General features: G+C 42.8%; 1 protein-coding gene across 2 annotated transcripts in view; it reads right to left on the bottom strand.

The window, feature by feature from the left end:
* LOC132403211 (zinc finger protein 292-like) overlaps positions 1–8,280 on the bottom strand; it is a 201,388-nt gene extending 193,108 nt beyond the window's left edge. Inside the window, exon 1 of one of the 2 annotated variants that reach the window (XM_059986593.1) lies at positions 8,116–8,280. In XM_059986593.1, coding sequence (XP_059842576.1) covers positions 8,116–8,244 — 129 coding nt within the window. In that variant the 5' untranslated portion in view covers positions 8,245–8,280. The remainder of the gene's footprint in view (positions 1–8,115) is intronic. The other variant, XM_059986594.1, reaches the window with a different exon arrangement.
* Between the last annotated feature and the right edge of the window lie 7,326 nt (positions 8,281–15,606).

Below are 15,606 nucleotides of genomic sequence, written 5' to 3'. Positions count from 1 at the left end.
TGGCTTCCTGTTGCGGGTGTCGTACCTCGTCGGGGGCAAGACGCTGATTTCCGCTCCGGTGTCGACCAAGAAGCGGCGTCCCGACTGTTTGTCCCAGACGTACAAGAGGCTGTCCTGGTGGCCAGCCACCATAGTCATTAGCGGCTGCTGGCCCTGGCCCTTGCAGGGCAAGCGACAACGGCGGGCTTTTGTGCCCCACCGCTGGTGGTCGAAACACCACTGTTCACTGGCCTCCTCACTCCTGCCTCTGTGTTGTGTGCGCCCCCCTGCCAGGCCTGGTCTGGTCCGCTGTTGGGCACGTGGCCTGGTAATCTGACCGACAGACGCCACACTCTCCCTCTTGGCTTTCCACAGCACGTCTGCCCGGGCCGCCACCTTCCGGGGGTCGCTGAAATCTGCGTCGGCCAGCAGATGTATGTCCTTGGGCAGTTGATCCAGGAACGCTTGCTCGAACATGAGGCAGGGCTTGTGTCCATCAGCCAGGGCCAGCATCTCGTTCATCAATGCTGATGGCAGTCTGCCTCCCAAACCATCCAGGTGAAGCAGGCGGGCACCCCGCTCATGCCATGAGAGGCCAAAGGTCCCAATGAGCAGCGCTTTGAATGCTTCATATTTGCCTTCTTCCGGGGGCGACTGTATGAAATCCGCAACCTGGGCGGCCGTCTCCTGGACAAGGGCGCTCACCATGTGATAGTAACACATGGAATCAGAAGATATCTGCCGAATCTGGAACTGGGCTTCTGCTTGGCTAAACCACACGCGTGGTCGCAGCATCCAGAAAATCAGCAGTTTTAGCAAAACTGCGTGAACAGATGAAGAGGCAGTCACCTTTGGTCCAAATCACATTTGGACTGTTGGGGTCACCAAAGTAGCGACGTGCTACACACAGTGCTGAAATTAAGACACGCAGTCGGTAAATCGTTTTGAGACTAGTTTATTTAAACTTCGCAGCGCCCTAGCGCCCGCCCTCTCCAGGCGGAAATGACGTCAGAGGTACATTACCAAAGTCTCCCCCCGCGCGCTGGCTATTTGTGAGCCGGTTCGCCTGCGCAGAAAGTGGGTCACCACAGACTCAATCCAAAACATGGGCCATTCCTCTGCCTCCACAGATACTGCTTTGACCTGCTAATCTCTTACAGCCATTTGTTTTTAACTTAGAACAACTGCTGAACTAGAAGTTACAAAGATAGGGCAAAACTATAAAGAAATTTGATTTAATGTAAAAGTAATCCAAACCATTTAAAGGAGGAAATGTCGGTCAGAAACGGGGAGAGGGTGTAGGGGATGTTCACTTTTTTTTTGATGTTTTTTGTAATTAGCAAAGCTCACACAGTGCTATCATCACTGTTGTTATTTGTTAAGTTACTTAAGGCTAAAACCATAATTTTATTAGTTTGTTAAGAGTCTGAAACTTTTATCATGTAGCATAAAACAACAGAAGTATTCCATAGTCTATAGTTAAAATGGAAACATATGATAATAATGTATAATTAAATGCAAACTGCTATTTGGAGTAAGGTTTTCCCATCAATGAGATGAGATTGGAGGTGTGGGTGGGTTGCAGAGGTGCTCTGCCCTATAAAAAAGACACGCAAAATCAGGTTACTAATAGAGACTGCTATTCTTAAGAAAGATCTGTTCACACGCACCATACCTCGATCAAAACAACTTTCAGAGGACCTTAGAAGAATTGTAGAGATGCATGAAGCTGGAAAAGGCTACACCAGCATTTCTAAAGACCTGAGCGTTCATCATTCCACAGCAAGAGAAACAGTCTACAGATGCAGGAAACTCAGGGAAACTCTCCCTCCAAGTGGGCATCCTGCTAAGATCACACCATGTGCAATGTTGAAAGAGGTGAAAAAGAGCCCAAGGGTAACAGCAAAAGACCTGCAGAAATCTCTAGAACTTGCTGAAGTTTCTGTTCATGCGTTCATTATAAGAAAAACACTGAATGGTGTTCGTGGAAGGACACCACTGCTCTCCAAAAAAAAACATTGCCACACATTTCAAGTTTGCAAAAGACCACCTGGATGTTTTACAATGCTTCTGGGACAATGGTCTGTGAACAGATGAGACAAAAGTTGAACTTTTTGGAGAAATGCTCATTACTATGTTTGGAGGAAACAATGGCACTGCACACCAACACCAAAACCTCTTTCCAACTGTGAAGCACAGTGGAAGGAGCATCATCGTTTGGAGCTGCTTTGCTGCCTCAAGTGCTGGACAGCTTGCAATCATTGAGGAAACAAGGAATTCAAGCTTGTATCAAAGCAATTTACAGGAAAATGCCAGGGTAGCAGCCCATCACCTGAAGCTTAGTAGAAGTTGGATAATGCAACAAGACAATAATCCAAAAGAGAAGAGTAAATCTGCAACAGAATGGTTTAAAACGAAGAAAACTCATGTTTAGGAACGGTTGAGTCAAAATCCTGACCTTAGTCCAATAGAAATGTTGTAGAACAACCTGAAGCAAGTAGTTCATGCAAGGAAGCACACGAACATCCCAGAGTTGATGCAGTTTTGTAAGGAGAAATGGCCTAAATTTCCTCAAAGCTGATGTTCAGGACTGATCAACAGTTTCTGGAAATGTTTGGTTGAAGTTATTACTGTGCTGGGGGGGGGGGGGGGGGGGAGGGGGTCGTCACACCAGTTACTGAAAATAAAGGTTCCCATACTTTTCGATAATTTTTCTCAATAAATTAATGAACAAGTGTAACTTTTTTGTATAATTTATTTAATAGGTTCTCTTTACCTAGTTTTAGGGTTTGCATGAAGAACTTATCATGTTTTAGGTCATATTTTTGCAGAAATAGAGAAAATTCTACAGGGTTCACAAACTTGCTAGCACCACTGTAGGAGGAGAATTAGGCTATTTGGTCCATCTAGTCTATTCCACTATTTCAGCACCGATTTCCTGCCTTCTCTTCTTATCTCTTCAAGACCAATCAAGAATCTAATGATGTTTTTGTTTAATTTTGTTCTACCTTTGGAGAATGTCCTACATGGAAGACCTACATTTAAAATGCCACAACTATTGCATGCATTATATGAATAACCACAAACTATTTAAAGATAAATACTAGTCCATTAACTGTATTAAAAATCTGTCTCAACCTAAAAGGATTAGTGATAAAGGTAACTGTATCTTGGCAGGGTAGAGGAAACTTTATTAGTGTATGGCAATACCAGCACACCCTTGATCAATCTGAAAGAGAGTAAACAGTCAGCTCAGCACAAGCAAATGCATACAAGAATATCCATTAGGCATCCACTGAAGTCCGAGACAACATATCACTTTCACTAATGGCATCATCAAACAAAGCAGCAAAGCTCAAGAAATGGAAAATAAATTAGAATGTAAAACTCTTCCTTTAAAAAAAAGTTAAAAGTCATTTTAAAAGGAAAGGGATGCCAAGGAACAAAATTGGTCCTCTGAAGATCAGACTGGAGCCAAAAGAGATGGGGCAGATATTACATGGATTTTTTGCATCTGTTTTTACCTGGGAAACGGACAGAGTCTATAAATGTGAGGAAATACCAACAGTGAGGTCATGTCCCCTATACAGATTACAGAAGAGGTGGGGCTTGCTGTCTTGAGACAAATTAGGATAGATCAATCCCCAGGGCCTAACAAGGTGTTCCCTTGAACCCTGTGGGAGGAAAGTGCAAAAACTGAAGGGGTCCTAGCAGAGATATTGATATCATCCTTATCCACAGGCAAGTTGCTAGAGGACTGGAGAACACCTAATGTTGCTCCGTGGTTTAAGAAAGGCTCAAAAAATAAACCAGGAAAGTATAGGCCAATGAGCCTGACATCAGTAGCAGGAAAGTTATTGGAAGGTATTCCAAGGAAACTGATAATGTATTTGGATAGACAGGGAGTGATTAGGGATAGTGAAAATGGCGTTGTGTGTGGTAGGTCATTTCTCACCAACCTTACAGTTTGTTGAAGAAGTTAACAGAAAAGGCAAGGCAGTGGATGTTGTCTTCATGGACATCAGCAATGCCTTTAACAAGGTCCCACCTGGGAGACTGGTCAAAAAGGTTCAGTCCCTTGGCATTCAAGATGAGGTGGCAAACTGGATTAGTAATTGGCTTCAAAGGACAAGCCAGACAGTGGTAGTAGGCAGTTGCCTCTCTGACTGGAGGCCTGTGACAAGAGGTGTGCCACAGGGATTGGTGCTGGGTCTGTTGTTATTTGTCATCTATATCAACGATTTGTATCATAATGTGGTTAACTGGATCAGCAAATTTGTGGATTGCAGGGAGGTTCGGAGTTGATGACACTAATGGTCCTTTCTTTTTTTTTGATGTTATAAACAGACCATGTTATTTTCTTTACATAGTTTTTTGGTTAGTATGTTTAGATTAGTTTTTTTGGGGGGGGGGTATTTTTTCTTTTTGGATATGTTAATCTTTTTTTTAAATGTATTCTACATTTGTACTTGGAACATTTTTGGGAAGTTTATTACCTTTGTATTAACTGAATAAATAATTATGTTATCCATTAACAATGTAATCCCAATAATTGTGTAGCAGTATTATGTTATATCCACTATCTTGATATTAATAAAAAGATTGGGGGTGTAGCGGACAGTGAGGAAGACTATCAGAGCTTGCAGTGGGATCTGAACCAGCTGGAAAAATGGCAGATAGAATTTAATGCAGACAAGTGTGAGGTGTTGCACATTTGAGGACTAACCTGGGTAGGTGTTACATAGTGAGTGGTAGGGTACTGGGGAGTGTGGTAGAACAGAGTAATCTGGCAATACAGATCCATAATTTCTTGAAAGTAGCACCATGGGTCGTAAATAAATTTTTGGCACATTGGCCTTCATAAGTCAATATACTGAGTACAGGAGTTAGGATGTTATGTTGAAATTGTATGAGATGTTGGTGGGACCCAATTTGGAGTACTGCGTGCAGTTTTGGTCACCTACCTACATGTAAGATGTTAATAAGATTGAAAGGGTGCAGAGAAAATTTACAGGGATGTTGTCAGGACCTGAGGACATGAGTTATAGAGAAAGGTTGAACAGGCTGTAGGAATTTATTCCCGAGAACATTGAAGATCAAGGGGAGATTTGACAGAGGCAGTGTAAATAGGGTAAATGCCTTTTCCACTGGGTTGGGTGAGACTGCAATTAGAGGTTATAGGTTAAGGGTGAAAGTTGAAATGTTTAAGGGGAGCACAAGGGGCAACTTCTTCACTCAGATGGGTGACAGTGTGGAACAAGCTGCCAGTGCATGAGATGAATGTGAAGTCGATTTCAACATTTAAGAGAAATTTCCGTAAGTACATAGATGATAGGGTATGGAGGGCTTTGACTGGGTGCAGGTTGATAAGCCCAGGCAGATTAATGATGCAGAACAGACTAGATGGGCCAAAAGACCTGTTTCTGTGCAGTAGTGTTCTATGACTCTCTTGCCAGTTATTTATAACATTTGGAGAACAGCATTTTTATTGTAAACCAGTAGGAGCAGTGGAGCCTGTTGATGCACAAAAATAGTGCATCACAAACTAAATGGAAACAATTCTGGGTAATATCATCCAACATGAAGGCAAATCCATAGTTCTACTTTCATTCTGTGCAATAAATTGCTGACTGATATAAATGTTTAATGTTTCCTTTTACCACTAAAGCTGATTCAATCATTGGGAAACAAATACAAAAGCATAACAAAAATTACGTTACACTGAATGGGAAGACAGCGTCAGGACCGTTTGCTGTAACGAATGAATATGTCAAATGCCACTGAGTTCAAAGGTTTTTAATGATGTCTTGAGGCATAGTTTCTTATTTTTAAAGTAGGTATTTGATTATAATCACCAAAATTTAGTCAGGTTTTTCCTTCATTGCAAGGGCTTTTCTTGGTGTTTCAGATTTTATTCTTCATTCCTGACTTTGCCTCAAAACCTACAAATAATTTGATCATCTATGACTGCTATCATAGCGTAGTACTATATGGCAACACAGCACATAATCATTAAGCAAAATTATGGTACAGCCAACACCAAAATGAATCTCATCACTCTTCCTCCATCAAATACTGCCAGCTTGCTTTTCCTCAAATAAATAAAATTGGTTTGAATAATGGTAAAAAATTAAGAGAAAATAATCCATGAGCAGGGATGGCACTAGCTGTCAGATGTATATGGTAAGAGAATATTGAAATCAAACGTGCATTTAATCCATTTGTTAGGTGGCTGAAATTTATTAAATAGTCCTACAAGGAAAATTGTTTATTGATCATCTGGTTACACAATTTCTATACATCAGATGTGCTCTAAAAATAAACCAAGGCTTGAAAATTAAAATATGCACAAATCACCAGGCATTTATTTGTACAGTTCATTTAAAAACCCATCTGCACATCAAGGACACAATTATCATTTGTCAGAACAAATTCTGTTTCATTAAACATTAATAAACATTACACAAATAAACTTCATCCAAAAAGTTAATTATCTGCAAAACAGCTGGCTAGCAGAGAATCAACAACTCTCACGTTGATGGGCAATATAGTACAGTTCTACAAAGCTCTATCCATTACTCATAGATCATGTTTTTTTCTGAATTTGTAAACATCTCCCCAGAGGTCCCAGTCCCTCTCGGACGGCAGCACTGAACAGAACATATCACTGGCATTCCTGCCGCAGATACTTTCTGAACTGCAACAGGTCAGATCACCAGATGAACGGATAAGAGAATGCCAAGATGTGCTCAAAAAGTTAACCTTCCCTTCAGTATCGGAAACCTCTGGTCCATAAACTCTCAAAGTCATGAGGAACAGGCACTCAGCCTCAGCAAGACCTCAAGGCCCTGGAAGTTCTGCTGTAAATAACAGGAGCTCCTTACTTCACCAGCTGCCCACCCACCCTATCGTCACCCTCCCATTCGTGAAGGAGTCTACCATTCTCAGTTTGGTCTCATACCACAAAAATAGAATGGAAACAAGTTATTCTTATGCCTAAAAGACGACCCAAGACAATGACGGTATCAGTTCACTACCCTAGTGCAAAAGGGCACTGACTAAACTGAAGATGTACCTAACAAAGAATCAAAGCAAAACGTCAAAGGAAAACAAAATGCTTTAAATACTCTGTAGAACAGGCAGAGTTAACGTTTCAGGCCAAAGACCCTCTTCAGAACTGACATAAACGTCTTGACGAGATGATGACCTGAAATTTAAACTGTATCTTTCTAAATGTTACCTGATTATTTCATGCATCTTCTATTTTAAATTCAGATTACATTATCTGCGTATTTTATTCCCTAATAAAACAGGAGCTCTGCTAAGTACTTGTCTTTATCGGTTCAACTGTCAGATTTTAATTGTACACATATTCCAAAAGGTATACAAGGCCTCAAGTTGCAAGTTCCACTCTCTCAAACAATGCACAGATGCGCGTACTGAAACACTCGAGGTCAGACTAAACTTTTTTTCTCCAAAACTTGGGCAAAGCGAACAAAATGACGGAACACCCCAAATAAAGCACCTGCCTCAATTCAAGAGCTGGTTTCAGACTTGAAACTAAATCAGGGAAAGGAGGGGAGATGGGGAAGAGTTAATACAGTTACTGGTGAACCCCAAGACCATTTCCCACATTCTCTACAGTGATGTTAAAAACACAAACACAGACGATGGCGAGAAGAGGACCAAGTCAGAGGAGAGGAGTGGGGATGTGGGAGTCCAGTTTGTAATCAGCTGTGTTGATTATAATGGCTAGCGCCAATCCCTGCCCCCTCCCTCTCGGCTCGCAGCCTCCTTCGTTTATTATTAAGAGATTGCGCAGCGAAAACACGCCGGCGCCGCAAGGGGGGGGTGGGAAGAGTGAGGAAAGGAGGGGGAAGAGGAGAGCGAAAGAAGAAAAAAACAAAGAGATCTGTGAGGAAAGCAGCACAGCTCCTGGAGGAGATTCATAAGCCCTGGGTTGAAAAATGCCCGGCGCAATTAACAAAGAGCGCGGCGATGCCACTAGCCGCTACCCGCCCCCCCCCCCCACCGCCACACATATTTATACAGCAGGAGGGAGGCTCCGCTAATTAAAGGCACCAAGGCCCTCCTCCCACCCTCCCTCACGCCCGCCCGCCCGCCCCAGCCATTCACCTGGCAGAAGCGCTGGCAGTAATCCCCGGACGACTGCACGGACACGCCGAGCTCCCGCAGCTCGTTGCCCAGCTGCCGCAGGTTGCCCATCAGCTTCCTAACGTCCGCATCAACCTCGGCGCCCGCCATCTTTCCGCTGCGCTCATGCCCGGAACGCGCCCTCCCCCCGGCTCCCCCATCCCCCCCCTCCCCTCCTCCCATTCTCTCAGCGCCGCCCGCCCGCGCGCGCGCGCGCGACGTCGACGCCGGGAGGCGGCCGCTCTGATTGGCCCGCGGCCGCGCGGCGTCGGGAGCCGCTGGAAAGGGCGAGGTCACGTGGGCCGGCGCGCGGGGTCCGGGTGGTCGGCACGTGCTGCTCCCCGGGCCGTCGCTCGTGGTGGGGTCGAGAAATAAAACCGAGCGACGTTCGCCTCAAGTGACAACCGGACTACACGTCAACAATCTGGACAAAATCTCAGATAAAACGAGGTGTTAGAAACATTCCAGACGTCTTTCAGCGCTTGAGACAGAGAGAGAAGCAGTCAAACTTCCCTGATGATGGTCAGTCAGAAATGACGCGAGCTCGTCAAAGTTCAAAGTAAATTAATTAACAAATTACATATATCTCACCGTATCCAACTCTAAGATTCACTGTCCTGTGGGCATCCTAATAAGTTGATAATAGTCTAACAACCATAATAGAATCAACAAAAGACTGTGCCAACTTGGACATTCAACCATTGCACAAAAGACAGCAAACTGTTCAAATACAAAAAGAAATAAATAATAGTAAGTAGGTAAGCACGTGAGAAGAAGAGTCATTAAAAGTGAGTGCATCGATTGTGGGGCAAGTGAAGTTCAAAGATAATTTTTTAATCAAAGTATGTAGTATACAACTCTGAGATGAATCTTCTCCAAATAGCCACAAAACAAAGAAAACCACAGAAGTCGTCCAAAGAGAAACATCAAATCCCCGGCACAAAAACACAAATCGCCCCAAATTACATCACGCAACAGCAATAAGAACATCAAACTCCACCCCCATTACTCCCCCCACAAAAAACAATACAAACTGTGAGAACGTCAAACCCAATTCCTCCACACAAAAATAATTTACAACATCCGACCAAAATTAAATTGCTCAGAAGGTAACGAGAGAACGGGTGAAAACACAGAATATAAAAGACATAAAGCTGAAAAGAGTCCAGTCCAACCCATAAATCACAAAACTGCACTAATATCCTCCTAGCCACTAGGAGAGGGAAACCACTCGAGGCAGAGCAGCAAGGGAGAGGAGGCCGTCACACGCAGAGACCTCATCAGGCAGCAGTGAGTGATGGTCACACAAAGACCTCTTATCCAGCAGCTTCAAGAGGCAAGTAGTTAGTGCTGAACACTCGCTCGCCTTCGGCATTCACCTCAATACTTCAATCTTCCTCAACATTTTAATTGGCGATTAATGAACGCTTTAATCGGCAAAACAGTTGTGCCCTGTCTCTAAGCTTCATCATGAGGACTGCACTCAGTTCCTGGTATGTTCTCAGAGACAGCAGAGTACTAGATCACCCAATCTATTTCCAAACTGTATACTGTAGGCTCTAACAGTCCTAGAACTGCAAGATAAGATGATGTACAAGAAGTGAAATAAACAGTTTTGTGGACCATCTGGGTGACGTCGCCTGAGGAATTGTTGCTTGCTGGTGCTATCTTGACTGGAATTTATCCACTTTAGTTCAAGAGCCTGATGGTTGAGGGGGTCGTAACTGTTCCTGAACCTGTTGGTATATGTCCCTGAGGCTCCTGTACCTTCTTCCTAATGCAAGAAAAGCAAGAAAAGAGCATGTCCCGGGTGGTGGGGGTTCTTGATGACGGATGCTGCTTTTGTGCAACAGCGCTTCATGTAGATGGGCTCAATGGTGGGGAGGGCTTTACCCATGATGGACTGAGCAGTATCCACTAGTTGCAGGATTTTACATTCAAGGGCATTGGTGTTTCCATTCCAGGCCATTTTGCAGCCAGTCAATATATTCTCTACCACCCATCTATAGAAGTTTGTCAAGGTTTTAGATGTCATACCAAATCTCCACAAGCTCCTAAGGAAGTAAGGATAGATCCTCCAAAATAATAACATCTAGAAATTTAAAGTTGCCAACTCTCTCCATCTCTAATCCTCCAATGAGGACTGTCTCACGGACACCTGTTCTCCTCTTCCTGGAGTCAATAATCAGCTCCTTGGTCTTGCTGAGGTTGAGCAAGAGGTTGTTGTTATGGGACCACTCAGCCAGATTCTCAATCTCCCTCCTATATGCTGATTCATGGCCACCTTTGATTCAGCCTGTGACAGTGGTGTCATCAGCAAACTTGACAATGGCATCGGAGCTGTGTAAAGCGAGTAGAGCAGGGGTCTCAGTCGAGCATGCATCCTTTGTGGTGCACCTGTGTGCATGGAGACCGTGGAGGAGATGTCATTGCTAATCCAATCTGACTGGTGTCTGCAAGTGTGGAAATCAAGGATTCAATTGCACAAGAAGGTAGCTAGGCCAAAGCTTGGAAGCTTATTGATTGGTTTTGAGGAGATGATAGTATTGAATGCTGAACTGTGTTTGATAAAGAGTTCAAAGTACATTTATTATCAAAGTATGGACATTAGACAACCTTGAGATCACCGAATAAATGAATCTCAAGATTGTATAATGTGTACATACTTTAAATGAAACAAAGAAACACAAAAAAAACACAAAAAAAGACCAATGCGCAGGGAGAAAAGAAAACAAAACAACAAATCATGCAAACAATAAATGCTAATGAATAGCATTCTGAACTGAACTCCACAAAGAGAGCTTGTCCACAGACCCTTAGTTCAGTGCAGAGCCGAGTAAATGTCACGGAGCAGTGAGCTAAAGTGGCCCCACACTTACCTTGGGCCCCAACTCCCTGACCTTTTCAATCTAACCCAGCACTTAAGTCCTCCAAACATTGGGTTCAGTCGCCTAGATAAACTCCGTAGACTGGAGCTCACCACCTCGATTCGGCCTGTACACGACCTTTCTGATTTGGCCCAGCACTTAAATTGATCGAACCATGGGTCTTCCTCACTCTTGGCGACAGACCTGCCACCTCTAATCACCCCTCTTCTGCCATAATGAATTGACTCCAAGTCCAAAGGGAAGTTACAGACAATTGCAATGATCATTTTTTGGAAAGAGAGAGCAACAAAGTATTTAGTTCATTTTCTTGTTTCGTTAGCCACCAGCCAGAAGTCGCTGAGATTCACCAGCGCCATCTTTAAACCAGCAGAGCATCCTGATGTTTGCATTTTTGCTGTCCAGATGTTCCAGGGTTGTGTGAAGAGGCAATGAGGTGGCATCTGCTGTGGGTCTGTTGCTCAGGTAGGCAAACTGGAGCAGATCCGAGTTGCTTCTCAGGCAGGAGTTGATACATTTTAACATCTCAAAGCAAGTGCTGTGGATGTAAGTACTACTGGACGATAGTCATTGAGGCTGGTGACCTACACGTGAACATAGCTGACGACCGCAACTGCTGGAGGCGAGATTAATTCCAAATAAAGATGACTAACTCCTTGAAATATCATGTAGTTCAGCAGCTACCTTTAGAGAACATTAGAGGTGGTGACTTTTTCCATCAGAATTGCTTTCCTCACATCTACAGACCTGTTCATATTAAACTTATGTAAGTGTATATATCAATGAAAGTAACTTAATTTCTTTATTACTTGTCTGGTTGTATTGGTAGCATTGGCAATATGATTTTTTCCACCCTGATCTGGATAAGCCGTGGGAGGAACAAGACAGCCTGTGCAGTTGAGATATATAATTTTGTAATTTTATGCAATATATAAAGGATAAATCAAAATTGGTTAAAGTTTTTATTTTCACATACATTTACATTCACATACCAGACTTCCAATCAATACAGCATCTTTGCACATTACTGTCTGATTTCTATCTCCAAGTCAATTTCGGATCCAATTAACCAGCTCACGTTAGGTGGTTTTAATGTTATTTTTATATGATGCTGCAACTGAGAGAGAAAAAATGCCAAGTATCAGGTTGGAAACAAATTAGTTACAATAACTTTGGATGGACTTTTGATGCAACTAACTTAACAGAACTGCAAGTTCAGGAGATCCAAGTGTTTTGAACATGAGAGAATATTGAGGTTAGGGAGGAGAGAGGGAGAGAGAAGGGAATGGAAAAGGTCAGAGAAGGTTGTTGGAAGCAAATATGGAAGAACACAGAAACTGCATCAGATCAAACACTTCAAACTTTTCACAATGCTCTGAGGCAATTGTGCTCAGAATCTTATAACATTCCTACAGTGTCTGAACAAACTGCCATGCTGTTATACCAGATCCCTGTTAATCAAATGTATATTCAATTTGCAATTGCACATCAACTTCTAATCATCCAAAAGCTTTGCTTTCCTACATTGTGCAACTATCTTTTTCATCCCGGCTACTTTATTGTATGTCAATGGTTCAATTTAATATCAGAGAATGTACACAGTATGTAACCCGATATCCTTACTCTTTGCAGACATCCACAAAACAGAAGAAAAACTCCAAAGAATAAATGGCAGAAAACATTAGAACCCAAAGCTCTCCACCTCCCATGCACGAGCAGCAGCAAAAGCATCAGCCCTCCCCCACTACCCACCACACAAACAATAACAAACCCCCCCCCCCACCAGAGACCATGATCTAGAGACTATCAAAAACGCTAGTGTCCATCACAACACTTTGACATCTCACAGGCTCTCTCTCTCTCACTAACGAGGGTATCACTCCCGCCACAGTGAGAGGGGAGGAGTCCAACAGCTCACTGTTTTGATGTTACGATCTGCAGAGTTGCTTATTTCGACAGCAGAGTACACTGCCGTCTCAATGTTACAATCTTCCACGGTTCAGCGACGCTGGCGAGGAATCAGGTTGTCACGGGGCAGCATCGCGAAGGCACACATCTTCCTGGCCACTCCTGGAAATGTCGAAAATGCTAGGCTGCTTGGCGTGCTCTGAGAGTGAGAACCCACCACCGTGAAGAACAGCAGTTTGGGTGCAGCTATAGATCACGGACTCCAACAGGACCCTAGTCACCTTGAAAAGGAAAGAGAAGATGTTGAAGAGGAGAAATTAAACTATTTCATAGATGAACTGGAAGAAGTCTCCCAGGTCAGCAAAACCTCTGGCACCATCTTTAGCTCCTTGCACTTCAGAATTGCTTTAGAAAATATGGTCATTCATCATGAAGTCTTGTAAGTATTTTCCAGTCATGGTCCTGAAGTTGCTGAGCAACTTCACTGGACTAACATCCATCTCTTTCAGCAAATCTTACGAAGTCAGATTTCATTCCTTTCCATTAGCTTGCCATTAGAACAGGGTTTCCCAACTTTTTGTATGCCATGAACCCCTACTGTGAACTGAGGAGTCCGTGGACCCCAGGTTGGGAACCCCTGCATCAGAACCATTTGTATTTATTCTCTTTCAGCCTGTATTCATCAGTTCTAACTGTTTCATTGCCCCTCATTTTCCTCAAAATGCCTTTAAGATTTTCCCTTGGGCCTGTTTGCCTAGTTTTCTCTGTATTTCCTTTTGAGTATTGCAGCCACTGGACAGATTATAATCCTAAATTACATTAACTTTAATTTAGGAAAATATCATACCTATTTAACTGGAATCTTACCAGGTAAATGTAATACCTATTCATATAGTGTATTTGACCAGACATTTGATGAAAGAAGTTTTGAAGAATTCTTAATGAATAAAAATAAAATAGTGGAGTTGTTTAGGATTGGTATTGCAGAATGTAGGGCCATAGAAGCCCTATGATAGAACAATATTATGAGCTGTCAATGTCAGAAATGGACAGACAGAGATATCAGAGGATGAAAAAGCTGTCAGCGACTGGTTGGGACAAGGCCAAGGAGGGACTTGAAAATCAGTATAATATTTTCACGATGGAAGCTTTGCAAGAACTGTGTATTTGCAAAAGTTAACGAACATAGGAGGGATGGGACAAATGAAGGCAGAGATTGAATGCTCTAAATTTACAGAATGATGTGGAATAAAGGAGGCCATTAGATGATTTGGAGGTAACAAAAGCAAAGTTGAAGAATTGAGTAGCAGATAAGCTACTTTATTCTAATTCATGTTTTTCCCCTCTATTATTATGTATTGCATTGTACTGCTGCCGCAAACAGTACAAATTTCATGACATATGCCGGTGATAATAAACCTGATTTTGAGCTAAGGCAGGTGCGGAGCAGATTACTGTAATAGGAACAGCCAAATAAAGGAACCTAGTTCATTGGGCCATCGGTTAATTGGGACAGCCACAAATTGAAAAAATAGCCGAGGTTCCCTTTGCTTATTTGAGACTATTTCGTGCTTAGTTGGGGCAGGAGGTTTGCTGAACATTTACTAACTAGTGTCACGTCATGTGGCTATTAGACTTTACGCTGTGGTTAGAGCGAGCACTTTTAAATAGCGCCGAATGCCAGTATTTGTCACTGATGGTTGGCGAGAAAAAAGCAGTAGACAATTTAGAACTGCTCTGCACACTGTGATTTCAAGCATTCAGATTCAGAAATGCCAGAAATGGCCGAGAGTGAAAAAAAAATGATTTCACAAGTTTGGAACAATGAAGAGCTTGAAGGTATCAACAATCTTGAATGTTACCTTTGGTCCCCAACTAACATTCAGCTGTCATCTGTGGCTCAAAGTAAGCTGACTACATGCAACAGTGGCCACACCTAAGTACAATGCTTTGACAGGTGATCTAAATGACATGAGGGTAGCCAATGGCTCTCATACCCTTGTGAGATAGGGATGTGCCTGTCCTAAAATGTGAAGTCAGCTCTGGCGGATGGGGCAGATGGGATCTACTGTGAGATCCAATGGACAGGAAGTCAGTTCTACAACCCTCAACGGATAGTGAAGGGCATGACAAGTCTCAGACAAAATCACAGTCATCCAATGGAAACCAAGGAAGACCCCAGTTTTGATGTCTACTTGCACCACTGGACCCAGACTTCAGAGGCTGAGAAACTGAAACTGCCCCATTGTAATAGCTTTTCCAATTTGAAACTCTTCTGTATAGGTTTCCTGTCATTGTTGGACATAATGGACAACCACCAGTAGTGTTGGTTAGTGTTCTAATTTGTTCTGTATTTCATTTAAATACATATTTTATTACTTATTTAAATGGCAGTTTGTCTTTTTTTAATGAAGTTTCCATGAAACTTCAGCTAATTGGGGCAGCCACTTAATTGAGCCAAAATTCACTGGGCCCAATGCAAGATCATAAGACATAGGAGCAAAATTAGGCCACTCAACCCATTGAGTCTACTCCACCAATTCCATCTTGGCTGATTTATTACCCTCACAATCCCATTCTCCTGCCTTCTCTCCATTACCTCTGACACCCTGACTAATCAAGAACCAGTCAACCTCTGCTTTAAATAAGAATTCCACAAATTCACCACCTTCTGGCTAGA

Source organism: Hypanus sabinus, chromosome 12 (assembly GCF_030144855.1).
Source record: "Hypanus sabinus isolate sHypSab1 chromosome 12, sHypSab1.hap1, whole genome shotgun sequence".
Taxonomy (NCBI): domain Eukaryota; kingdom Metazoa; phylum Chordata; class Chondrichthyes; order Myliobatiformes; family Dasyatidae; genus Hypanus; species Hypanus sabinus.
This window is presented reverse-complemented; position numbering and strand designations above follow the sequence as displayed.